This window comes from Hippocampus zosterae, chromosome 7 (genome assembly GCF_025434085.1).
Source record: "Hippocampus zosterae strain Florida chromosome 7, ASM2543408v3, whole genome shotgun sequence".
In the NCBI taxonomy this organism is placed as follows: Eukaryota; Metazoa; Chordata; class Actinopteri; order Syngnathiformes; family Syngnathidae; genus Hippocampus; species Hippocampus zosterae.
The window spans coordinates 24759667-24784913 of NC_067457.1; the positions used below are offsets into that span (position 1 = coordinate 24759667).

Here is a 25247-nt window from a genome sequence, read left to right on the forward strand (position 1 = left end):
TGGACCGTCACTGTGCGCATGGGCGTTTGCGCTCTGGTGGGAGTGAACACAGCCTACTTGATTCCACACGTAATCTGCAGAATTAGCAAACTAGACTTGCCTCGGCACGAAAATGAAGACGTGCCCCTTTTTCACACACAGTGCACGTGCACCTACTTGACCCTCAGCTGACGTAATTAATCAAAAATCAATTCCCGCAGGACCAACAGACTTCTTCATCAATTATCGTGCGCATCCTTAGAAGTCTCAGGGAAAGCTTTAATCTCCAACTTTCTTTGCAGCATTGTAATGTAATCATTTCTGTGTTTTTGTGGGGGGGGGGGGGGGGGGCTCACCTGCGCTTTCAACGCATCAAAAAAAATCTGAAGCTTGTGTTGTACGCGATGCAAAAATGTGCTATTTGCATGCAGATGGAAAAGTCCGGGCTCTGATCTGACAGAAATAAATGTCGGGTGGCAGACCAGACACAAATGGATTTATACGACACAACCCACTCCACCCCCACCCCACATCTTTTTTTTTTTTTTTGGTCTCCATGCTAAAACAGTCAAAGGTAGGTGTTCCAAAATGATCCGTAATCAAAAGAGTCACTCCGGGGGTGTTATTTTTCAATGTCCTTCAAGTATCATTAAAAAATAATGATGACACTGAGAGCATGTACCCTCCCTTGCATAATAACACCTCGTCCTGTGATCCTCTGAGGGAATCGTCATTTCCACTTGGGAACATAGCCAGCGAGGTGGAGGGAGGGAAAAAAAAAAAAGTCACCTTGACTGAGAGAGCCAAAAATAAGATCAGAGGGGGACTTTTCAAGGTGCCCTGTTGAACACCTTTTCCTCCTTTTTATTGATCTACATCCCCATAAGCTCTCAGCGTCTTTAAACGAGGGCCATCAAAATAACGAGTCAAATCCTGGAAGCCGGGCGGCCCGGTAGTCCAGTGGTTAGCACGTCGGCTTCACAGTGCGGAGGTACCCGGTTCGATTCCAGCTCCGGCCTCCCTGTGTGGAGTTTGCATGTTCTCCCCGGGCCTGCGTGGGTTTTCTCCGGGTGCTCGGTTTCTTCCCACTTTCCAAAAACATGCATGGCAGGCTGATTGGACGCTTTAAATTGTCCCCTAGGTGTGAGTGTGGGCGTTTTTTTAATGATTCTTATTATTATTATGAATCTTATGAAATATAAGAGTTCAGTTGGTGCAAATCTCTCCGAAATGTACGTTGTACTTGAGAAGGAATATTCCATCAAGCGGATTGCTATCATGAATTCAAAACGAGCAGTGATTATGGCTTCTGGACGTACATAGCGGCTAAAGATATAAAACGATAATGCAGTTCGTAAAATACAATAAATAAATGCGTAAAGAATTGCTATAAGGGTTGAAAAAGATGCCAGGTTAGCGCGTTCCGCTCTCTCTGTTGCTTGGACCGAGCTCCCCGACAGTTGTCACGGGAAAAACAAGTGATTTGAACCAATCAGCCGTCATTATTATTTTTCATCAGTTTTGACCGAAGAATGGCAGCGATATTTTATTCAGACACCTCTTTAAAAATGCAGAATATTTCTTATTTACCTGAAAAATATCAAATGTAGGCGGCCCGGTAGTCCAGTGGTTAGCATGTCAGCTTCACAGTGTAGAGGTACCGGGTTCAATTCCAGCTCCGGCCTCCCTGTGTGGAGTTTGCATGTTCTCCCCGGGCCTGTGTGGGTTTTCTCCGGGTGCTGCGGTTTCCTCCCACATTCCAAAAATATGCATGGCAGGCTGATTGAACACTCTATATTGTCCCTAGGTGTGAGTGTGAGCGTGGATGGTTGTTCGCCTATTCAGGGTGTACTCCGCCTACTGCCCGGAGACGGCTGGGATGGGCTCCAGCACCCCTGCGACCCTAGTGAGGATCAAGCGGTACGGAAGATGAATATAAAATGTCAGTAGCCTATTTTTGTTTTCATTTTTTGTGGGAGTTTGGAGGGCGGCACTTCACTTAAGGGACTTTTTTTTTTTTGTACGATGCAAGTAAGGCGCTAGTGTCCTTTGAGAAATGCCCAAATCCTAAAATGGCGTCGGATGGCCAGTGTTAGACGTAATGGGGTAGAAAGGCCACTATTTCTGCTGTACAAGTATCGTGAAATGGATGCTAATGAAGCACAGATTGCTGTTAAATTGTACTTAAGTGGCGGGCTTGGGAATGTTCCGTCATCTCCCGCCTTCCCTTTCCAGCGCGGACTATTAACGTCAATCACTTTGCTCCGTGCCAGTTGCCCACAGTGGCTCGGCTGCTCTTTGTCGATCGCTCCTCCTCCTGCTTCTCCTTTCTCCATCTCTTTTTTTTTTTTTGTCAAACAGAGGTTGCTGCTCGATAGCTTGTTAACCGGCATCAAAAGGAGAGTCTGATTAAAGCTGGCATTTTCGCTGCGGGTTTCCCGCATTTGGCTCACGTCCCGCACCGGCGTCGCTTGCCCTCTAGGACGCCCTCGCAAGGAGAATCGCTCTTGCGTTTGAATATCGGATGAAAGGTGCAGATGCGGCGAGGCGAGGCACCGGCACGCCAGTCTCGCAGGTCATACAAACATCAGACGGGCGCACGGGGGCCGTGTTCCTTTGAGACCCGAGACGAGGCCGGTCTCAAAGGAACACGCGATTTTGGGGAAAGAGCGTTTCCCCGCCGTACCGCATGAATCTCCATTTTTTTTTTATCGTTGAGTTGATTTTATGTCGCTGAACACTGAAGATGACTCTATGACTCCAAACAGAGAATTTTTTTTTGCGTTTGAAAAGGAATTTTGGAGGGTGTGAAATGCCAATTAAGTATCCAGTTTTTGTATCCGCTATATGGTAATTTAGGAGCGTGTGATGTGAGAATACAATGTTTATCAGTAGAATGTAAATCATGTTAGTAGTTCCAGACAAAAAAAATAAATAAATATAATAATAATTGTTCGTCTCCATTTTTTTTTCCATCATTGTCTCATCTTGGGTTGACTTCCCAGTTGGAAGGGAGCAACGGGGTCACAGGGCCTTTGGGGAAATATGTGGGAGACGCTAATTAGCACCAGCTATGCTGCGGGAAATCACTGGTGCTTTTCAAATAAAAAGACATCCCGCAAAACGCTTCGCCTCTTACGCTGGGCGCCCCTTTTAAAGTTTAAAAAAAAAAAAAACTTTTTTTTTCTCAGCTGCAATTTGTTTCACTTTTCAAGGCGGGGGGAAAAAAAATCATTCAAATATGTCAACCGAACTGCAACTCATTAATAGAGAAGGACGCTAAGAGCATGTCTACTCACAAAGCGCTGTGAGGACAGGTCTATTTTTTGGGGGGGGGGGGGGGCAAAAGCAGTCATTTAAGTTGGAAATTTTTTTTAGAGAATTTTCAAATTTTCAGCAAATTTGCTGAGCTGCTTCGACTTTATGTTTAAAATCGGACAAACAAGGTAGCGATTTGTTTGCTAAAAAGCCAAATGTTGTCTTGAATCGCCCGTCTTAAACTTTTTACTCACCCGACTTATTCGTCCAGCTGTACTTTCACCCTGTTAAGGACAAGTCCAATCAAGAATGGACGGATGGATGTTTCTTTGCTCGGCCTGCCAATTAGTTTTCCTGCGAATGCATTTACCCCCGAGCACAAAATAACTGCGCGTGCTCGATTGCTCCTGAGTGAGCGGAGCAATTATAATTTCAAGGTCTGTCCGAAGGACACTTCGGTTGTCTCTGGGGGAACCGGAGGTCGGCTCGGTAACCCGGCTAGTATGAAAGGGCCACTCGACCTCCCGAGCCGCGTCGCTCATTAAGCTCATCGCTGGCGTCGCCCCCTGCTGGGCGGCGAATGCAACATTAAGGTGTCCACTTTTCAGCTATCTTTTCGCAACATCTCGGGTATATTCCCCTGGCCTAATTAGCGATTTTAAGAAGTCGTTGGGGGCTCCATCTCCCACAGTATCCCCCCCCCCCCCTTCTCCTAGTTCCAGAACTGTACAGGTACCGCCTTTGAATCGTCAACCCTATCAGGGCTGCTAATTGCCCTCCTTTCTGCATAGTTCCCCGCAGCCCCCAAAATTGCCAGACACATTGTCGCCGGCGTGGGTCTCTTTGACACACGGCCGGGGGGGGGGACGCTAAACGGGAAGGCTAAATGATGCGCGGCGGCCGCGCCGATGATTCGGATGATAATGACCGCCATGATAATGACGCCTCTCTGGTCGAATGGCGTTTGATTTCCCAGTTGGCTAGCAAGGGGTGAGATGGGGGCAAGGAATGGGGGGGGGGGGGGGGCGTGGGGGAACTCAGTATCAGGATTACTCATCCAGCAAGAATGACCTTTATTTCACAACAAGGCCCCACAGATAGCAGGCACTCGTGTCTCGACAAGCCCTCATTAGTTGTCCGAGCCGGGAGCCGACGTGAAACTTTAACTTGGCGGCTTTGCAAGGTCAAGTACATTGGGTGCTTTTAAGTATTTGGAATTTAGAGGATCTCGAAGCTCATCGCAAACTTTATCTCTCGGAGATAATGAGAGCGCTGCGGCTGGAAATCAATAGCCTCCCTATATTTCACTCACCTGTGGACCGTGACTTACGCGGAAAAGCTAGCGAGCCATCCCACGGAACCCTCCCAGGTTTCCTTTCTCTCTTGTAAAACCAACCGGCTGCGGGTTACGCGCGCATATTCCTGCGCAGTAAAAGATTAATCGTCCCCCTCTGAGATTGTCTTTGCCGTGACTTTAACAGGCCACGGCGGGATTCGGGAAATTCTTGATCCAATTACGATGCACTTGGCAGAAGCGTCAGACCCCCTGAAAATGACGCCACGGATTCGTAATCTCATCCCGGTGGCATCTGACCAACGATCGGAAAGGAATGTAAAGGTTGAAAACTGTCTCGTCTTGCATCGTCCGTCTTCTCTTGGAAAAAGCGAATAAACCGCCGTCAAAGCCAACAATAGCGTTCAGATAAGAAGAGAAGACGGCCGCCATCCCTTGCACGGAATCAGTTTTCACGGGAGACGGCGCCGCGTCCTGATAAACATTCCGCGGTATGCGCAAGGATCGATGCGCGCCGGCCGGCCCCCCCCCCCCCCCCACCCCCAAAGGTGACCGTCGGTGTGGCTGAGAAACCCCCAAAATAGCCAGACCTACAAGGGCAGGATGAATTTAATCGCTTAAGAAACATGTGTTGTGGCGATGCTGTCATGTTCCCACAGCAGAGGCCGTTAGTACAACAGCACAATCGCGGAAGGACTCCGCGGGGGGGGGGCTATCCAAATACGAGTCTTGTTTATTCATGAGCCGCTCCTGGCGGGGATGTGGATACCCAATGCTAATATTTCCACGCCACGTGGATGGAGCATTGCAAGCCATTTGGGGCACTTTTTTTTTTTTGGGTGGGGGGGGGGGGGTTGCTGCTGCTGCTGCTGTTGTTGTTTTTGACAATGCCGACAGCAATGTTGCCGCGGTTACCTCGATAACTCCATGACTCCACTGACCGCTTAATTATTACAATGAAGCAAGTTACATAAAAAATTTACATTCAGCGGACACCGACCACCCTGCTTCCCCCCCCCCCCCCCCCCCCCCCCCCCCCCACCCCCCCCAGTTTTACCACTTCATTAGGAGTGCATTTTTAACTGTGACATTTAAGATGTGAAGTTCTTGGAGTGCCTTTACTGAGTGCGATGGTGTTTGTAAAAAAGGGGTCCTTCTGTGTGTGTGTGTGTGTGTGTGTGTGTGCGTTGTGTGTGTGTGTGTGTGTGCGTGTGTGTGTGTGTGTGTGTGTGTGTGTGTTTTCGATTAGCCTTGTTGAATGCACAATACTTAGCGAAGGAGCCTCCATAGCTGAAAAGTAGGTCTTAATTACTCCATTCGTTCTCACTGCTGCCACCTGGAGGCAATGAACTGTCACTGCCTCTGACAATTAACGCGCTATTCTTGAAAGAATTGATTTTACCTTCAAGGAGAAGTAAATATAATCGGCAATCGTCTGACATCGCTTGCGGCAGAGGTACCGGGACAGCAGGTGTAAGATACATTTTGACCACGCAAGACTTGCAGTTTAGCAGATGAGACTCTTGATGGCTGATGGGCGGGGTCAATTAAGTGTGCGGTGCGCTCAAAAGCGGTCGTCGTCTTTTGTGGAGAAGAAATTCCTCCCGTAAGTTCGAGTCCTTGACAAGTCTTGGTTTTGAGACCCGGTCGCTCACCCGTGCGTCCGACCGGCACCGGTGGCCTTTCGGCTCTCAAATGTTCTTCATCAGGAATCCATCGTCATCATTTTTTGGGGACAGGAAGAGGGAGATGGCATCAAAACGAACAACAACAAAAATCGGTTTCCAGCAACTCTATTCTCATCCGTCACCCGCCAAGTCAGGAAACGGACATAAACTTGGCGTGGACAAACTGCGGACAAGCACGCGGAGTAATCCGACACCGTCGGCCTCGCAAGCTGCCGCCGGCGTCCCTCAAAGTCACTCTCGGCTGTCTTGTTGGTATCGAATGGCGGCGCTTAATGCTGTAATTACCGTCTCGTATGAATCTATTTGTCTCTCCATTAGGAGGCAACGCTCTGAAAGGCACGCGAGAAAACAGACTGGATAATGAGAGCGTAGCCTATTAAAAAAGCTCCGGGCTCCTAAGATGATAAATTATACAGCCCGAGTAAGACGTACTTAAAATCTGGCTGCTGCCCGCTCATTACAAACAGTTCACTTCGCCATGTAATGCATGCTTGATGGGAGGTCTTGGGACTAGCTTGAGAGACTCCATTTACGTTTTGAAAGTAGCCTCATCAAAGAAAAAAACAAAACAACCCCCCCCCCCCCCGAAAAAAAAAAGACCCATGGTTGGATGTAAATGCTTTTCGCCCTGAGAGCCAAGTGGCCCAGGGTTCATTTATCATTGGGAACACATGGCGGAATATCAATTTCGGGGGGGGGGGGGGGGCAAAGGGATGTTCGGTCAAAGCGACGCTTGCATTGTTTCGATATGATGACACAAATGAAGAAAAATGAGCCTCTGATCAAATATTATCCGCCGCTTGGAGGAGAAATGGACCACTTGCGGGGACGGTACAGTGTTGGCGAAGCTGAGGCCAATTCAATATCTCATTAGGTTCGGTGTGAATAGGTTGAGGGCCGGCGTGTCTGGACAATACGCCGGAGTTGGCGCGAGTAAAAAGGCCGAGCGCTTCTTTCTCATATGAAGTATTGATCGAGCGGGATTGATCCGAACGCTGCCTTATTAAAAGCGCATCGGGGAGCGAGCCGTTCAAGCTGCGATGAAAGAGAAAGAATCAAAATTAGCAAGGAAAAAAACTGCAGCAGACACCACCTCGACGGTGGGGGGGGGTGGGTTATTTATTTACTTTTCTGTAGGTGAGAATAAAGACAGAATCGGAGGAAGAAAGCAAGCTGTGATGCGGAAGGGAGATGACACTAATTGGGCTTGTTGGCAGTGGGAAAATGGTCCTGGCGTTTTTGTGGAGAACGCGGGCGCGGCGGATGTTGGCAACGGAGGTCTGCGCCGTATGTTCAAAGAAATGTGCTCAAGAGCGAGACCCGAAGACGGCACTTTCCTCTATTTTTTTTCTGGCAACGGGGACCGAGCGCGCCAAGGTTGTCTCATATTTCGACTCTGCTATGTCGCTAAACGGGAGCCAAAATCCAGCCAAATTTCCTCTCCCTTGCGAACTACTTAAGGCCCAACTCTTGACAAAGATTATCTTGCGCTGCGGGCTGTGATCAGAGTCATTAAAAAAAAAAATTTAAATCCTCCTAATTTGCTCAGAAAACTGTTCGGGTCGACAATCAAAAACGATAACCCCCTTCTTTGTCTTTTGTAGTATTCTGATTGCCCTCTGGTGCTGCGCTGCCCCTCGCAGGTCAGTCTCGGTACCACGCCACAATTGTCGTTGACGATATCATTGCGTGAGGTGTGACGCATTGGCCGTTTTTTTTAAAATGTCCGCATTTGCAAAGGCGGACATTTTAGCACCTTTGGCATATGTGTGTCATGTACGTTTACCGCTTGCTTGCTTTTTGGCTAGAAGGCTCTGACAAAGCTGTCATAAGCATCCCCGTTAAAAGCCGTCCTAGCCAAGCGAAAAGGCAAAACGGGAAGCTTCAAGCGTGTTTTATTCACCGGACCAACCTGGCTAATAATATTATTTATGTATTGCAGCCGCTGACAAGCTCCCCCGGAAGCAAGTCGACCAAACGTTGAGCGGGTTGCTCGCAGCCATCACAGGTAATACAAAGAAATGAGGGTCTTTTTTTTTTTTTTTTTTTTTTTCATGGTTCCTCATTTATCCGCGGGCGTGTGGATTCTCTATCCAAGTGTTTTGTATGTGCTGCGGGTGAAACAAGGCAGCCTTGGGTGGGGGGAGGGGGGGTAGCAGACCCCGCTATGCAGGTCAGGGCGCCTGTGTGATCTGAATGGAGGGGATTAATATTTAAATACATGCTCCTGAGGGAGGGACTGTAAATGATTCATGATTTATACTGGCTGGAGCCGGAGGGGGAGGGGGGGGGGGCTCTGGATGTAAAGATTCACACAATCCAAGACCACATACTCCATGTGACGTCCGTCTCCAAGGGTAATGTCTTCTTCGCTCGCTTGAATAGTCCCCCCCCCGCCGCACATCAGCGTCCCTCTAAGTTTGACTTCAGAGCGTGAGTCACTCCCCAAGTAATAACTTTGAGCCTTGCCGAATGAGAGGAAATTAATTCTCGCATCACATTTCACAGCATGATGAATGCACATGCTTGGCTTGAAGATGACTTCGTAAGACTTCGGTTTAGTTCGGCGGGCGATCAAAATGTTTCCTGCACACAAGGCAGGAGGAGGAGTCCTGCGAATCCTCTCAACCCATCAGCGTGGCGCCTTATGCCCGATTCGCCAAGCACCGGCGACCAAGATTCGAACCAAGACCGAGATGCAGAGGTGATAACCACTAACCCCCCCCCCCCCCCGCCCCCTCAACCTGGACACAATGTGCATGCCAAAACATTTTCCCTCCACCTATGTTTGACACACGATGGATCGTAAAATCTGCCTTTTCTTCTCCGTACATTTCTCATCCGAGTCCTCCTTTCAAAAAACCGTTTGTCAGTTACGGGAAGATACCAACAACAATCATAATCCGTTTTTCGGGAGGCACGTTTATTTGACTTTGCATCCATCTCCAATGCGCCATTTCTCTTACTGACAAACAAACAATGCGTCTTGATGATTAAATAAAGAAGTCCAAGGAGGAAAAAGCGTCTTGTCTCCCGCGTACGATTAATCAACCTCGATGCGTTTGATTATCATCATTCAGCGCCCGTAGCTTTTTTTTTGTTTTTTTTTTTATAAATAGCGCCGCGCCGCGTCACCTGAATGGTGCCGTGCCTGTCTGGTTACTCCGAGAGAGACGAACGGAGGAAGACCTGAACCACAAAGCTGCCGGAGGATAAGAAAGAGATGCATGGACAGACACGTGTGAAGTGGCAGAAGTCATTTCTGATGGAGACTGATGTGGGGAGGGGTGGGAGGAAGCCGCCAAGATGGATGGAGAAGTGAATCGCTGCTCCGTAGAGATGATGAGCACCGTAGTGAGCCTCGATTCCAAAATGGAGAGATCGATGGCAGGAAAGTGCAACAATTAGCTTGCGCTAAGGACTGCCCCCCTCGCCTTAGGCTCCAGCACCACTTGTGAGGATCAAGCCGATTAGAAAATGAATGGATGCGTGGTTAGATGGAAAATGCCGGACTCTGACTAATTTTCACCAAAACCAAATCAATACTCCCCATAGGAAATAATGCAAATCCAATTAATCCGTTCCAGAAACCCCAAACTGTGACCAAAAAAGAGCCTCTTGAGGACCAGCGTCAATGGACACATGTATAAAATGTCTCCGGGTGGTGTCTGAGTCTGCTCTGTGAAGGGATTGGCCAAGCTGCTTTTTTTTGGGGGGGGGGGGGGGGGGGGGGGGACAACAGAATGGGATTTTCTGTCATTTATCTCCTTTCTCCGCCGGCTCGTCCTTCCTGAACTTTTTTTTTTCCAACTTCCCGATTCTTTCTTGCCCAACTTTCTGAACATTTCCTTTCTGAAAAGCCTCTCGTCCGTTTCGCCATTAAAATAATATGCTTCAGCAACTACTAAGGCCCTTGTCTGTTCTTTCCCTGCATTTCCTGACACCGGTGGGGAGGCCGTTTCCAACATTTAATTTCAACAGACTCCTACTTGCTCAATTCCGACCTCTTGTATGATCCCCCCGCCCCCACAGAACAGTCTTACAATATGTCATAATAATGACTCCTAACTTTTGTTCATGAAACAATATATAAATGGTTGTTATTTTTAGCTTTTTTTTTGTTCAGGAGGGGCGTTCCAACGCCGTCGGGGATGATGAAGAACGAGGTCGTGAGACTTAAAACGCATGAGAAAGCCGGTTTTGAATTGCACTTTTATGTACGGAGCCAAACTATAAAAGGCTCCAAAGGTGAAAACCCGCCGCCGCCGCTGCTTGTTGCCGTCTCGACATTCTACCTCTGAAAGTTTGTACCAGGCAATTTGTGTTTGAGAGTTCATCATAAATGCACGTCGGCGTTTCCCCCATTTCCATCCACAAATGACTGGTTGACTTTGAAAACGTTCTTTTCTCTTTTCACAAATCCATCTGGACACACATTTAACGTCCCGCAGGCCCACCCTGGAATGACGCCGAATACACAATTATGCTATTTTCTCTCTGTGTAATGGTGTGAATAACACTGAGGAATGTAATGAGTGGCTGATTGATACAACGTCAGCTGGAGAGGAGAAAGGGGGGGGGGGGGGTAAAAAAAAAAAAAAACATGCACACGCACATAAAAGAAAAAAAAAACATGCACAGCTGTACCGGGTGCATGCATGTGCCTTAATGTTGACAGAAATAACACTCAGGCAAGTGCAAATGAAAATGACACCTCTTGTCAACAGACCGCACCGTCACGAGTGAGACTTCATAAGCCAAGTAACGTATTTGCATGCGCGGTGACGGCGGAGTTGTTTTCAAAGTCTCGGCGTTCAAGTTTTGCGCCTACCGGTTCTTTTGAGGCTTCAAGCCTGCTGCGGTTGATTAATGGCTTTCTATGAATAGAACGCGCCGTTAAAACCTTTGATCGATGCTTTGACGATTGCCGAGCATTCCCGGCGTATGTATGCATCACTCCGGCTTTTTTTTGTTGTTGTTCTTTTTCAGGAAAACTCAAAGGTGGAAGGGCGAGAAGCAGGAGGTGAGACACGTAAACAAAGCTGGCGGTTCGAGATGTGATGCGATGGTAATCCGTCGCCTCTCTCGCGCAAATATTCCTTAAAAGTGCCCTCAAGGAAACCGTCACCCAAGATGCTCTGGTGGCTGAAATGCAATTTGGAGGCCGCGGCCGATTCTGCTATTTGCCAGGATGAAATTCGAATCGTCGAGTGTCATTATCTTACATTGTAATGTCTTATTCTGTAAAAAAAAAAAAAAAAAAAAAAACCTGGCCGATACTCCATTTGTCTTTCTTAGCCTTTCGTCTTTTTTTCGCCGAATGCATATTGCACAATTACGTTGACATTTTTTTTCTTATTTCATTGTAACCGCAAGTGTACTGAATGATGTGGCAAATGTGAGTTCATCCAATCTCCTCTTTTTTTTTTTTTTTTGCTGTCCTACAGTCGTTATTTTCTACACTGTTGTCCACACTGACTTATCTGTGCCTGTGTGTGTGTGTCTCCCTGTGTGTGTTTTGCTCTTGCACTCTGTGCTCCGCGCCATCCATAATTGATGGGCAGGGCCAGGGGGCGCGTCGCAGCTCCTCCGCACCGCCGCCGTCAGGTGCGACGAGGCCACGCACACGCCGACAGGACCACGCGTTGCCCCCCAGCTGCCACCCCCCCCCCCCCCCCTCTTCCTCACTCACTCACTCCATCATCTGCATTCGACACATGCTCCAGCGTTTCTGGGACAGGCATTCCCAGAAAGGCAGGTAAGAGAATCGAGAAAATGAAAGCGCACTAAATTAGGGGGGGACGTGGCATTTTATCGGTCAGGATGTGGACTTGTGCAACTCACCAGACTACCTGGAATGCTTCTCGACAACTAGTCTGTTTTTCAGACTCGCAACGACCCGCACAGATGTAGAAAGGAAGTCACTTTGTTAGCCTCTGTGATGCTATACTCGTATGATGGTAGCGAAAAGTCAATTGGAAAACAAGATACCCCCTCACCCCCCCCCTTACCCCTCCCCCCTCCAACAAAAAAAAATTCCATGTTGATGCCGTTCCAACAGATGCAGAGTCGGGTTCGGGTAGTGTTGCCGACAGGCGTCAAGGGAACGTTCTGGGGTCAGGTCTCGGGTAGGGTTAGGTTCACGTTGGCTTGCGGTTGCCATTAAGGTTCGGGTCATGGTAAGCGGTCTGCGGTACCTGAAGCCAAGTGGCCTTTTCAAATACTACTTGTGTAAAAGTTAGCTGTTGATTTGCGATGTCTCGGTCTCAAAAGTCCTTTTCAGATGGTTACATGTCGGCTTCATGAAAGACTCCAAATTGTCCTTTGGGTTGAATATAGGTGCTATCTGATTGAAATGAACGCTCTGAAAAATGGATGGAAGAATGCGTTATTAATCGAGGACCAATAAAATTCCATGACAGGCATCCAATAATAAGTCAACATTCATTCAAATGAGATTCATTTGTGAATTTCCTACACGTTGATAGCTTCTCATGACTGTAAATGATGAGTTCAGGTGTAAATAATGACATTGTTGAAATCCGACACCCTTTCCTTTTCAATGGAACTTCTCATTAGCTTCTGCCAGCTTGACGTTTGGGTGAGAGGTGTTGTAACGTCACTCCCAAATGTTTTTCGGTGTTGAGACAAATGACCAGTGATCCCTTTGAATAGTTGAAAATCTTCAATGCACCGATTTTTTTTTTTTCTTAGGCATTGGGAGGTGTTCCAACTGAGATTTAATCCCAGCATGACGGACTGGGAGGCACTACGGCACCACAAAACGTAAAGCATCGACTTTTTGGGAATAGCTTATAAGTCAACTTTTCTTTTAACTAAAAAAAAAATGTAGAAAATATAAATCATAGATAATAATGCTGCCTTAATATTTTAATCAATTTTAAAAAAACATATTGGGTCGACGGGGCGGCCCGGTAGTCCAGTGGTTAGCACGTCGGCTTCACAGTGCAGAGGTACCGGGTTCGATTCCAGCTCCGGCCTCCCTGTGTGGAGTTTGCATGTTCTCCCCGGGCCTGCGTGGGTTTTCTCCGGGTGCTCTGGTTTCCTCCCACATTCCAAAAACATGCATGGCAGGCTGATTGAACACTCAAAGACTGTCCCTAGGTGTGAGCGTGAGCACGGATGGTTGTTCGTCTCTGTGTGCCCTGCGATTGGCTGGCAACCGATTCAGGGTGTCCCCCGCCTACTGCCCGGAGACAGCTGGGATAGGCTCCAGCACCCCCCGCGACCCTAGTGAGGATCAAGCGGCTCGGAAGATGAATGAATGAATGAATATAAATCATAGATAATAATGCTGCCTTAATATTTTAATCAATTTTAAAAAAAACATATTGGGTCGACATAATTTTAATTACAGTCAAAGTGGATTCTTAAAAAAAAAAAAAAAAAAAAAAACAAGACACTTGGTCAGGATTCCATCACAGTGACGCATATCTTGCGCTCGGACTGAAAAAGTCCGTGAAGCATGAGAGCATCGCTTTCGGGTCTTTTTTTTTTTTTTTCGCCCCTTCCGCACTCTGGTCCAAAGGAGATCATCGTTCTTTCCTAAATATTTTGTATCCTTTGCTCTTCATCTCTTTCTCTCTTTGTCTTGTTGTCTTCCTTCCACTGCCATCATCGCCGACGCGCAAACCTCCGCATGAATTTTACATGAAGTCGCTTTCTGAAAAACCACACCTGACCGCCGCCGCTTCAGTAGCCAACACACACACACACACACACACACACACACACCGATACGCGCGCGGCCAAATCAAACCCGACCCGCAAGTCTGCAGGGGCGTAAACAGCGAGCAGCCGTTCATCAATCTCCTTTTAGATGAATACTGATCAAAACATGCCTCAAATGACTGACATCAAAGCTCCCCTCTGATGTTTTATTGATCATAAAAATCTAAAGTATTTTTCCAACATGATTTATTTCTGACGGGACTGGTTGAGTGGGTGCTCCGGCGCGACGTGGCCTGTCTGACACGTTGGAAAAAACAAAAAAGGAGCCTTCTCGCACATGTTAGAGCAAGCGTCAAGACTGCTCAATACACAAACGTCACTCCCAAGGTACAAAGCCAGAAAGCTACGGAGCGTCTGACCGGAGGCCATAAAGTCGAAATGAATTTCGGATGCGCGGCATATAGGCGCGATCTATATTCACTTCGGCGTAGAACACGTCGAATAATACCACAGTGCTGTTTGCAAATGAGATCACGGGAGAATGATTGCGCACAATGATGGTTTTTGCTCCGGCTTCAAAAAGTGAGTCAAGGTATTTGGATATTTTCCTCACACTTCTACGCCTGACTTTGTGTTTTTTAGCTTCTCATCATCGCTGTGGACCAAGTGAATTTCCATCCCTCAGGATATCATCGACACGGCAGCGACGATTTCAGCTATGCCTTGAAATGTAAGTGTAATTCGTTGCAGGACGGTGCTCGGATGTGAAAAGCCATAAGAAGAAAAAAAATAAATCCCCAATGTTTGTAATGTATTTCTAACCGTAAAACTATCGCTCTACAATATTGTACTCGATAAAAAGCGATGACAAAATGAATAGAATGCATGGAAATGAAAACAACCATTGCCACATTTGCATTTTTATTTTATAAACATCGTATGAATGCATGTTCTGTTATATTGTCTGTCTTTATGTTTTGCTCCACCCTTTATGTCCAAATCTCCTTTCCTTACAGGGATAAAAAACAGTCATGCCAACGCTATTCTTTAGCCCTTTTCTGGCATTTCCGATTAATATGTTGACATTAAGCTACTGGACTTTAACGACTTTGGTGTCATTTTTACTCTGACCCAACAAATTAACCGACCGATGTGTCTTTATCGAGGCAGAATGGATGATCCCGCTTTTGTTTTGGATCTCATGAGATAATGTTAGCATAGCCGATTTTGGAGCCGGCGTGTGTTTACGGTTCCTATCCCCGAGTTGGATGAGGATTTCATAAGCAGCACCTTGACGCAGCAAGCGGGCCTTGACTCCATGTTCCAGAAATGGGCATCCGTGTGAGGAAACCCGTCAATAGCCGGCATCCATTTAGGCGCCGCGTTCGATCGCCCTGGCATGCAAAAAGGCCGTATTAATGGAGGGTAAACATGAGCATGCGGCAAACAGGCAGACTGAATCCCACTGCTTTCCCTTACGGCATATTGATGAGGATAAATAGCTTTCCAATAAGCAATCTCCACCTGTCTGTCTCGACCCCTGTCTTCAGATCTTCCTCCATGTGCATCCTCGATATTACACCTGTCTCTCATCATGTCCCTTCTTTTTTCCTCACGCTTGTCTCGCTTCGACAAAAGGCCATCACGGGGAAAGATGCGACTTCATGACACAGATGTGGGTGGCGGGGTTGTTCATGGCTTGCCAGTGAAGCGTGCGCGAGCGCATCTGTGTGTCCTCTTTAAAACGCAGCCCCACATTTGCACAAGCGATTTCTTCCGAACTGCGTCTTTCCATTCTAGCCCTTGTCTAACAGCCCCGCCCCCAAGACACACAAACACACACGCACGCACGCACAAGAACTCCAGAGGCTGGCTTCCCTGCACCCCTGTAATAGTTTTCCACACCGCAATCTATCCGCTGCCCGTCGAGTCAATTGAGTGTATTATATTCGTAATTGGAGGCTATTGATTGACAGGCTTGTGAGCGGCGGGACAAAAAAAAAAAAAAAAAAGCTACTCGTACAAAAAAGGATTTGGGAACCACAACACACATAGATTTGTGGCTGTTTGAATGATACGCGTACACGCACGCAAAGTTTATGTTGAGCTGCTCAAATGAAGGTTGAGCAATGGAATTTGCTCAAGGGCATTGGATCGGAGAGGAATGCGCTTTAGCTGACTACACAATGAGATGCCGGCGCTCGGTATTCATACGGAGTAAGGAATTTGTCATTTATCAAAGTGTGTCATTTTTCCGCAGCGTGCGCATGCGCGCCGGTCAATTTTGAATTAGTGTGCCGCGTCCTTAATGAAGCGGCGTTTAACGCATGCTATCTTTGCGCTGCACTGCTGCTTTTAGTGCGGGCAATGGAGGATTTTTCTTAACAGGAAGCTGCAACACCTGCAAATTGATGTTAAAGTTGGGGGAGGGGGGGGGGAATGTGCCTTAAAAGCGGCGACCTGCATGGAGGTCAAATTTAGGAGAGAGAGAGAGTATTAGCCATGCCAAGTGGCTGACAAATTTTATCCACCTCATAGCCTGGCGGCTTTTCTTCATTTTTTTATTCAGAAGGTCATCTTGAGGTCACATTGCAAGAATAATAGAAGGTGAAAGACTTTGCTGCTAGATGTCACCGCAGTAACAATGTCACGCTGAGGTCAAAGGTGACGAATCGGGGCCTTTCGGCGCCTATAGCGCTGCGGCTAAATTATCTCGCAAATGTGACCGGGACCCGCCATGGCCCCTGATGCATTCCGCCCCCCCCCTAATGGCCTGACACCTTGGCCTGTACCTTGCTTGTGTATTTCAGCTTGCTAGTTAGCGTTTCCACTTGGTTGCTACTGAGTTCTTTCCATTCAATTTAATTCAAAAGCCCAATTGACGGGCCAGCTAACGCCATATTATTGTTGTCATCGATATTGTTAAGTGAATACATGTCTGCGCTGTGATTTTTTTTTGTTTGTTTGTTTGTTTTTTTTGGGCAGCTCTTGTCTTGAATATCGTTTGATGTTTCAATTGTACACTGAGTGACACGGGCCAGCGTGACTGTAATAGTCATCCATCAATTTTCTCATCCGCTTCTCCTCAAGGTCACCTAAAGGTCGCGGGCATACCAGAGCCAATCCCAGCTGTCTTCGGGCAGTCGGCGGGGGACCCCCTGAACTGAAAGAAGAAATACCTAAAAGGTCTGATTGGTAAGTTTGGACTTCTGTTTGTTCTGACCTCCAAAGGGAAAAGTAGACCAACATCCAGCTCGGCAAAACAAAACAAATTAAACATGTTAAGCGAGAATTGTAACCTGCTGATTGTTTTCAGTCAGGAGTAAAAAAAAAAAAAAATCTCACTTGTCTGTGGGTGTGAATGATTGTTGAATGTGCGTGAAAAAGAGATAATTGAGCATGTATTTGAAAGGAATTGTCATGGGCACAATCATACTATAGTCTTCACTGGTCCAGAAGTGCAAACACACACGCTCACACTCAAAAGTCATGTGAGAGAGAGATAAAAGGACCGACATCATGGCCATCCAGCAATTGGCTTTGAAAAAGAAATTCACGGCTGAGCAGACTTTAATCCATTTTGCTGCGAGCGTGTGATGTTGTTTTGATTGGCCGTCACGCCGGACCATTCCTGCTCGATCCAATTCGAATCACACCTGGCCATGCAGAGGCTAAAATCGGTCATGTCGTCGCGCATACACACATACATCGAACCCCTTGAAAGACTTTTGATTCGGCTTTTCATTCACTTGAGTGGATTTCTTATTTGTTGAGCCATTTAAATGATGTCATCAAAGAGCAAACGTCCTTTTCATTTAAAGAGTGTGTGGAGATGCAATCAAGACCAAAACTAGGGCTATGAATCATTCAATCAATCATTTAGACTCTAAATGCTATTACCGGTACTCATTTAGTGAATGCTATTACTCATTTAGCCACTAGAGGGAAGCAGTACTCTATGAAACATCACTCACCAGTCTACGAGACCTCAGTCAATGCGACACGTGTTCCATTGCGCCCAACCTGCGGGCCAGACGGCACTGATTTTATGACGGGGGCCGAGGGCCGGATGAAATTCGACCGCGGGCCGGATTTGGCCCCCGGGCCGGACTTTGGACATGCCTGCTTTACTGTCTGTGTGTGTGTGTAGATAGAGATCGATCGATAGCTCCTTTTTGGCTCGACTGTCATAACAACAACTTGAGCTGTTCTCCGAGCATCGAGTGGCCCCCTTTTTCTGCGGCAGATACAAAATGTCACGAGCCAGAAAAAAAAAAAAACGTCAGGCGGATACGCGGTCAGTTGGTAGATATGGCGGATGGAAGATGAAAACCACGTTAAAATCTCGTCTGTCAAAGTTTGTTTGCGAGAAGAAGGGGAAAAAAACGGCATCTGGCTTGGTGCTGCATGGATAAATTAAACACAAGTTTTTTTTCAGAAAAAAAATGAAATAAAAACATTCTGCAAGCGTTCTGAAACCTCGGCTCGGCTGGGCGCCCAAGTTTCGGTGTGACACTTTTGCGTCCCACTTTTCCGGAAGACGCCAGATGTTTGGATGCTCTGCATCAGAGGGAGGCGGCACGGAAGAAGATCAAACTTTGGAGCTGTCAATTATTTGCACACGAGTTCTTTTTTTCGGAGGAAATGATCCGTCTGTCAACAAATCATCACCCCTCCCCACCAAACCCCAGAAAAAAAAATAGTCAAAAAGCACCCTAATCGAACTGTGTAGCTAACATTTCAAAGTATTTGTTTCCCTCAGGATGTCATGCTGTAAATACTCTGCTTCCAAGGGAATTGACACGCATTCATGCAGTTTGAGGTCTGCTCGGGATTCTTTTTTTTTGCTGGCGCACACACCAAAAGGAAAGTTAACTGAACAAATAGTGTTGACGGGTTGATCACGATGACGAGCAAAAAGCTCAATTGAAGACTCGAGACACAACTCAACCGACAAGTGACCTGACCAGTTTTTCAAGATGCCGCTTGTCGACAGTCAGACGCATATATTCTTTATCCTCTGTGAAAACCCCTCAGCGGCCTTTTTACTTGCATCCATCCATTTTCCGATCCGCTTATCCTCGCAAGGGTCGCGAGAGGGTGTTGGAGCCTATCCCAGCTGTCTCCGGGCAGTAGACGGGGGACACCCTGAACCGGTTGCCAGCCAATCGCAGAGCAGAAAAGACAATCGAGCATTTTCTCATTCACTTGGTCAATAATTGGTGAGTCCATATCACCTATACAGACAGTCTGAAGAAGGCTTGAGACCGTACCCAGAACCCTGTCCCAGAATTGTCATGGGGAGGGAGTGCAGGGAATGTGATGAGCTGACAAGATGGAGATGGGGAGGCTTTGTGGAGTCATATCAGGATTCTTTCATGCACATGTAATTAGATGCTCTTTCATCCTGATCACTTTTTCCAGCTCACTCTCAGTCCAAACACAGGCGTGCCTTTACCCCACTAATGAAAGTCTGCAGATTAATGAGCGCACACCTCTGGTGCTAAGCACAATACGCTCTCAACACATTAATGACACCTCACTGGCAGTGAGCCGAGCGGCGCGACAGGCGTGACTGCCGAAATGTCACCCAGATCGAGACGCGTGCCGACGTGCCAGGAACGGGGGAGAGATTTAAGTAAGTGAGAATGGCACCGGAGGATCGCCAGGGGTCGCGCAGAGATGGGGGGCGGGGGGTGAGCGGGAGGTGGAAGGGCGGACGCCGGGATTTAGATAGGCGAGGTTTGGCTTGGAATTTGAGATTGTTTTGGAAGGCAACAGACAGCCAATCCGTATGCTAAATTGTGTGGCATTGCCACGCGCTCATCTCAGTCTTCACGTGTACGTGAGGAATGGCTTCCGCATCGAAATCATCGCAGCTATTAAGAAAAAAGATGAGCTCCATGGCACCGAGCAAAGGCAACAAGCTAATTATTCCCTCGCGGGGACCAGCGATGCCCAATATTTATCAGTTCCAACTAGGCATCAGGGTGGCCCGGTAGTCCAGTGGTTAGCACGTGGGCTTCACAGTGCAGAGGTACCGGGTTCGATTCCAGCTCCGGCCTCCCTGTGTGGAGTTAGCATGTTCTCCCCGGGCCTGCGTGGGTTTTCTCCGGGTGCTCCGGTTTCCTCCCACATTCCAAAAAACATGCGTGGCAGGCTGATTGGTCGCTCTAAATTGTCCCTAGGTGTGAGTGTGAGCGTGGATGGTTGTTCGTCTCTGTGTGCCCTGCGATTGGCTGGCAACCGATTCAGGGTGTCCCCCGCCTACTGCCCGGAGACCGCTGGGATAAGCTCCAGCACCCCCCGCGACTCTAGTGAGGATCAAGCGGCTCGGAAGATGAATGAATGAATGAATGAATGAACTAGGCATGAGCCGAAAATTAATTCTGATGTGATGATAACGGTGAGCAAAAATATCATTTACACTGTAAAAAGTGTCCCCCTTTTAGAACCTTTCGATTATTTGATGCTTCACCTTAACTTTCATGGCGTGACGTTCAGGTCTTACTACTTTGAATGTGAACCAACTCGCTTGAGGGCTGAAGAACGCTAAAGCAAAACATGTACAGGTACGAGTCCGCTGGAATCGGCACACGGCGGGTTCAGAGTCGACCCGACGCGCTGTAATCCAATAGTGAGCGAGGGAAAGAGGTGGAGCCAGTGAAGCAGCACAATCAATCGTTACACGCGTTGTAATTGGACCGATCGAATGCGGATCAATTCGTACTATTAACGGCAAAGTGTTGGTCTCGTTTTTAGCTGCAATTTCGGGCTGGCTAGGTGTGCCTCCTTCGGCACAAATTGCAAGAGAAAGGCCTTCAAGTGATGCCTTCTTCTTTTTCAGTGAACCTCTCGGCGCCCTGATGTGAGACAGGGGGGCGGGAGGGCTGGAGGGTGGGGGCGTAAAGGTGATGTGTATAGCGCCTAACTAGCTCACCGTGGGCCTTTCACTGCCTCTCTGCGGTGGTCATAAATCTCCCAACCCCCATGATTGGACAGAGGAGGTAATGAGGGGCCGAGTGCACTGTGTAACACACACACACACACACACACACACACACACACACACACATGCACACACACACACACCTCAGTACAGTAAATAACACTCGCACTGACCTGGACAGCAGTCAGACCGTACCAGTCTGCCCCCAGCAGCGTAGCTCTTGTAAATCTATCTAATCAACTAGAGGCAGAAACTGAATGATCCTTTTTTTGGGGGGGGGGGGGGGGGGGCTTTTATTCAAATTATTTTTCTGTGGAGAATAGTTTGTCTTCTGATGAGGTATGATTGGAACGATCATGCCACCCTTCTGAACCCAAGCGAGAGGATTTCAAAATGACCCCACCCCCCACCCCCGAGTATGACTGAATTTCAGCATTTTTTTTTTCCTTCCTCTTTTGATCAAAGTCAGCACAAGTCCAATTGATCAGATCTCCCCAAAAGATTATTAACCTGACTGATGATGTGTTTTGACCTATATTCCCTTTTGACTGGTGGGGGCCATTTCCAATCTCTGCTGACCTTTTTTCTATGTCGCGACTGAGTGATGCAATGAGGAGCCGCATAGCGTTTAATTGGTTGCGCTCCATTACTCTGCTGATAACAATTCAAACGCATCAAAAAGCTACGCCCAACTAATTACATGTGAGCGCTATCTGAAAAGATTTTTTTTTTCTTCTTTGCTCCAAACATTCACGATGTGAAATCTCCAGCCTATTACTCGCGCAGCAGTCTGCTTTCATTTGCACGCTAAACGTGAGTGCGACGTGTCGGACGTATTTACAATCGCTTGCGAAACCTAATTAACGGATGAGCATCAGCAAAAAAATAATAATAATACGCTGCCTTTCCTTGTCAAGAAGCGCACAACAGTCCAAGGGCAAGTCCGAGTCTTTGTAAAAGCAAACTTTTATTTTGAAAATTGACTGCACCTGGAATAGCTCTTGGCTGTCATTAGCTTGCGCGAGTAGCTGATGTTACGGCTCGAACGCCGGTAAGTGAATCTCATACACTGTCATGATTTGGTTTGGGACCAACGGGGGGCGCTGTGGGGCTTCCGCTGCAGTTGCGCACCTGTTGGTCGTTATGTACTTGTAAGTGCTTTAAAAAGGACTCCCAGCCCGGCCACTCGTTGTCGGGTCATTGTTTGTTCTTGGCTACTGTCATGCTTGTTTGTTGCCGTTTGTCTGCTGCCGTCAGGTTTGTTTCAGTCATGTTTTTTTGGGGGGGTCACGGTTCCGTTTTAGCTTCAGTTGTGATTTTTGTTCGCTACTTTGGATTGTTTGTTTGTTTGGTTTGTTTTAGATTTAGTTTTTTCTGTTTCAATACACTTCAAGTACAACCCGCTCCTCCCTCCCGCCTGCTTTTTGGGGTTCACCACCAACCACCTCGCAAAGGTGACATAGAGTGAAATCTTGGAGAAATATTTCCACAATATTTGACCAACTTTTTGCCTGTTGACAGCCAAGCTGCTCATGTAATGCGAGTGAAGCATAGCGCCATAAAACCCACATAGACCCATCAAATTAATTAAAACAAAATCTATATACAGCCCTGTCAGGTTGACATGGTATTACGCGCGTCTGCATCTATATTTTCACTTGCTGCTTTTGCACTTTGGCGATAGACTTGTCTCCCTCTGCATCTACTCTCCTTTCAGGTGAGAATTACTCATTGGTATTCACGCGGCTCGCACAAATCTCCGCCGCACAAGAGGAATGATGGAATGATCCTCGGGAATATTCCAAAAATCGGCCTAGTCGGCATCCTTACTTATCTGCTGCTCCACCTGGTCGATGTCGCAAAGCCAAGCGAGCAGACGGCGAGACGACGAGAGCGGGCCGCGCCGCTGCTGATCAGATAAAAAAAAAAAAAAAAAAGGTAAGTTGAAGACGGCGGCAAATGAATTTTGAACACGTTATGAAGACATAGCTCCTTTTTTGTGCAGCGCATGTACTGACACACCGCCTCGCTCCGCTTTCCCCGTGGTGTTATCACTCTCTCAATATTACCCCCCCCCCCTCCCCAGATCGGAGTTTTCCATAGTGTGGTCTGTACAAACCAGACTCCAAGTGGTCCCTAAAGAAAGTGGATAGTTTACATTTTGAAACAATTACAGAGTTGTCTTCATAGAAGGTTGAACACCAGGATTCAACAAAATACCCCAAAGGTCAAGAATGCTAGCACGTTTGCGCCTTCCTTAATTTTCCTCCAAAACGTGGGTGAATTTCCTCACGGTACAAATCATTCCTTGAGGCTTTCAGTGTACAATGCGTTGTCAAAGTGATTGACAGGCCTGTTGCTTTTGGAGAGTAGGTGGTCCGTAAGTGTTATTGGCGTGATTGGTAGTTTTCATTCGCCCGCTGTCCTCCAGCGTTCAGCCATTGTGGAAAGAACTTCATTTTTACGCGCAAATTAGCCTTATCGCATTGCGTATAATTGAATTAAGGTGTCGTTTAAACGCGGCAAATGAGCACAAACAAGCGCAATCAAGACTTAGCAGATTTTGATGATTGCTTATGGAATTTGTACTCCCCAATTGACTCGATGTGTGCGATGCCGGGAGAAAGTAGTTCCGGCAGACGGACTGGCAGAAATTGTCAATTGACCCTTGATTCCTCACAGGGGGGAGGGGGGGGGGGGGGTATTCCAACTACCCCGGAGTGGCTCCAGAAGTCTTGAACGAGCCCAAGTCTTGGCTGTCAAAGGAGCCACTTTATTCTTGAATTCACTCGAGAGACTTTTTATGTGCTTCCGTGCTTGCGGTTGTTTTGGGAAGATGATAAATGGCAGTAAAGGCGCACGTCCATGGGTGAATAATACAGTCTTGGAGCTCAGATAATTAGTCAATACCCTGACGTTGACACATGAGGTCTTCAACATTCATTCAAAAAAAAAAAAATACATAAATAATGATTAAATGTGTGAATAAAAATAATTCCCCACAGTAGGTTGAGTAAATGATTTCAAAGGCCCATCGTTATGATATAGTACACTCATCTGCATCTTTTTTTTTATCAGCAAAATTGGGGTTTGTTTGTTTTTTAATCCCCTTAAAATGTGCAAATCGGGCCTCTCAATTTTGCTGACTCCGCCTAGCCTGAATTTAACGCTAATGAGGTGGACGGGAAGGGTCCTAATGTCTACTAATTATCTCGGCGGTAGGGAAGACAAACTGAGCGGACAACCTCCCAGCGTTGGTTACAAGGTGTTCACTGATTAATTCGTTTTTTTTTTTTGTCCTCTGACGGAAGATGGGCAATACGACGGCTTATGTACATCTGCACTTGGATCACCCATTTCGATGGCTTTGAGTTTTAAAACGGGGTTTACAAAAGAGAAATTACAAAAATACACTGCTACAATATTACCAACTCAACTAACGGTGAGTGCGGAGAGTACATCGCAAGAGCCCAGTGCACGTACGAACTCAATCTGAAATTTCTCAGTGAGGCTTCTCGTCTTGGCTCTTATGACTCCGTCCCACGAGCAGTGGCGTTGATTAATGTGTAACCTTTTGCGGCTCGGCCCGTGTATGATGTGCCTCAGACGGCCTTGAAATGAGGAAAAATGGGAAGAAGTGCCAAAAGTGGTCGATCTGTGCCAACGTGCTGGGTGCAGCCTTTGCGCCATCCACGCCGGCGGATGAAGTGGCACGAAGCTCATCCCGAAAGCCACAGCTTGGATCTCATCGCAGTGTTTGCTTTCAAGAAATGGCAATCATGGGATAGGATCTCACTCACCTTGTGTTGTTGATCACTTGACCTCCCGCGCCCTTTCTCTAGCAACAGCCTGCCTGCTGCGGTTTAATTTGTGCAACATTGCCCCCTTTTGTCTATTCCATCGTACGCCATGTGATGGGGGCGATGCTGCTCGGTAGCAGAGTACATCGATTTAGAAGCAGCTTCTCCAGGCAAATTAAACCACACGTGTGCAATGCTACGTTTTTCTCTTTGATTTGTTGAAAACACGGTATCCTCATTTGTGTATGGAATATTTCATATCATGCTCATATTATACTGAGCAGCCGGACCCTTTTCACACTAATATTCGGTTCTATGTTATCATTCCAGTTTTTTTTCCTTTCACCGTCATGTTGTCATGACCCGTATGTTGGGTCATCATTTAAATTATTTGAAAAATATATTACTGATGATGCAACCGATGAATGTTAAATAATCAACTATTATTTTGCATTCTATACATTTGCATTTGAGTACTTCAACCGTCAAATCTCCAGCAGATGTCACTGCTGCATTGAGCGAGATTTGCAGGAGGAAGTAAGTCTCGCGTGATTTTGTCAGAACTTAACTACTGCGCATTTTTGTAG

General features: G+C 47.1%; 1 protein-coding gene across 1 annotated transcript; it reads left to right on the forward strand.

Moving 5' to 3' along the window:
• The first annotated feature begins 8469 nt into the window (after window positions 1–8469).
• LOC127604667 (uncharacterized) lies at window positions 8470–24885 on the forward strand. Its single transcript, XM_052071878.1, has 6 exons — window positions 8470–8923; window positions 11209–11242; window positions 11784–11977; window positions 14554–14641; window positions 17013–17106; window positions 22578–24885. The coding sequence occupies exons 1-6, from the start codon at window positions 8729–8731 to the stop codon at window positions 22579–22581; spliced, it is 609 nt and encodes a 202-aa protein (XP_051927838.1). The 5' UTR covers window positions 8470–8728; the 3' UTR covers window positions 22582–24885.
• Window positions 24886–25247: the final 362 nt, after the last annotated feature.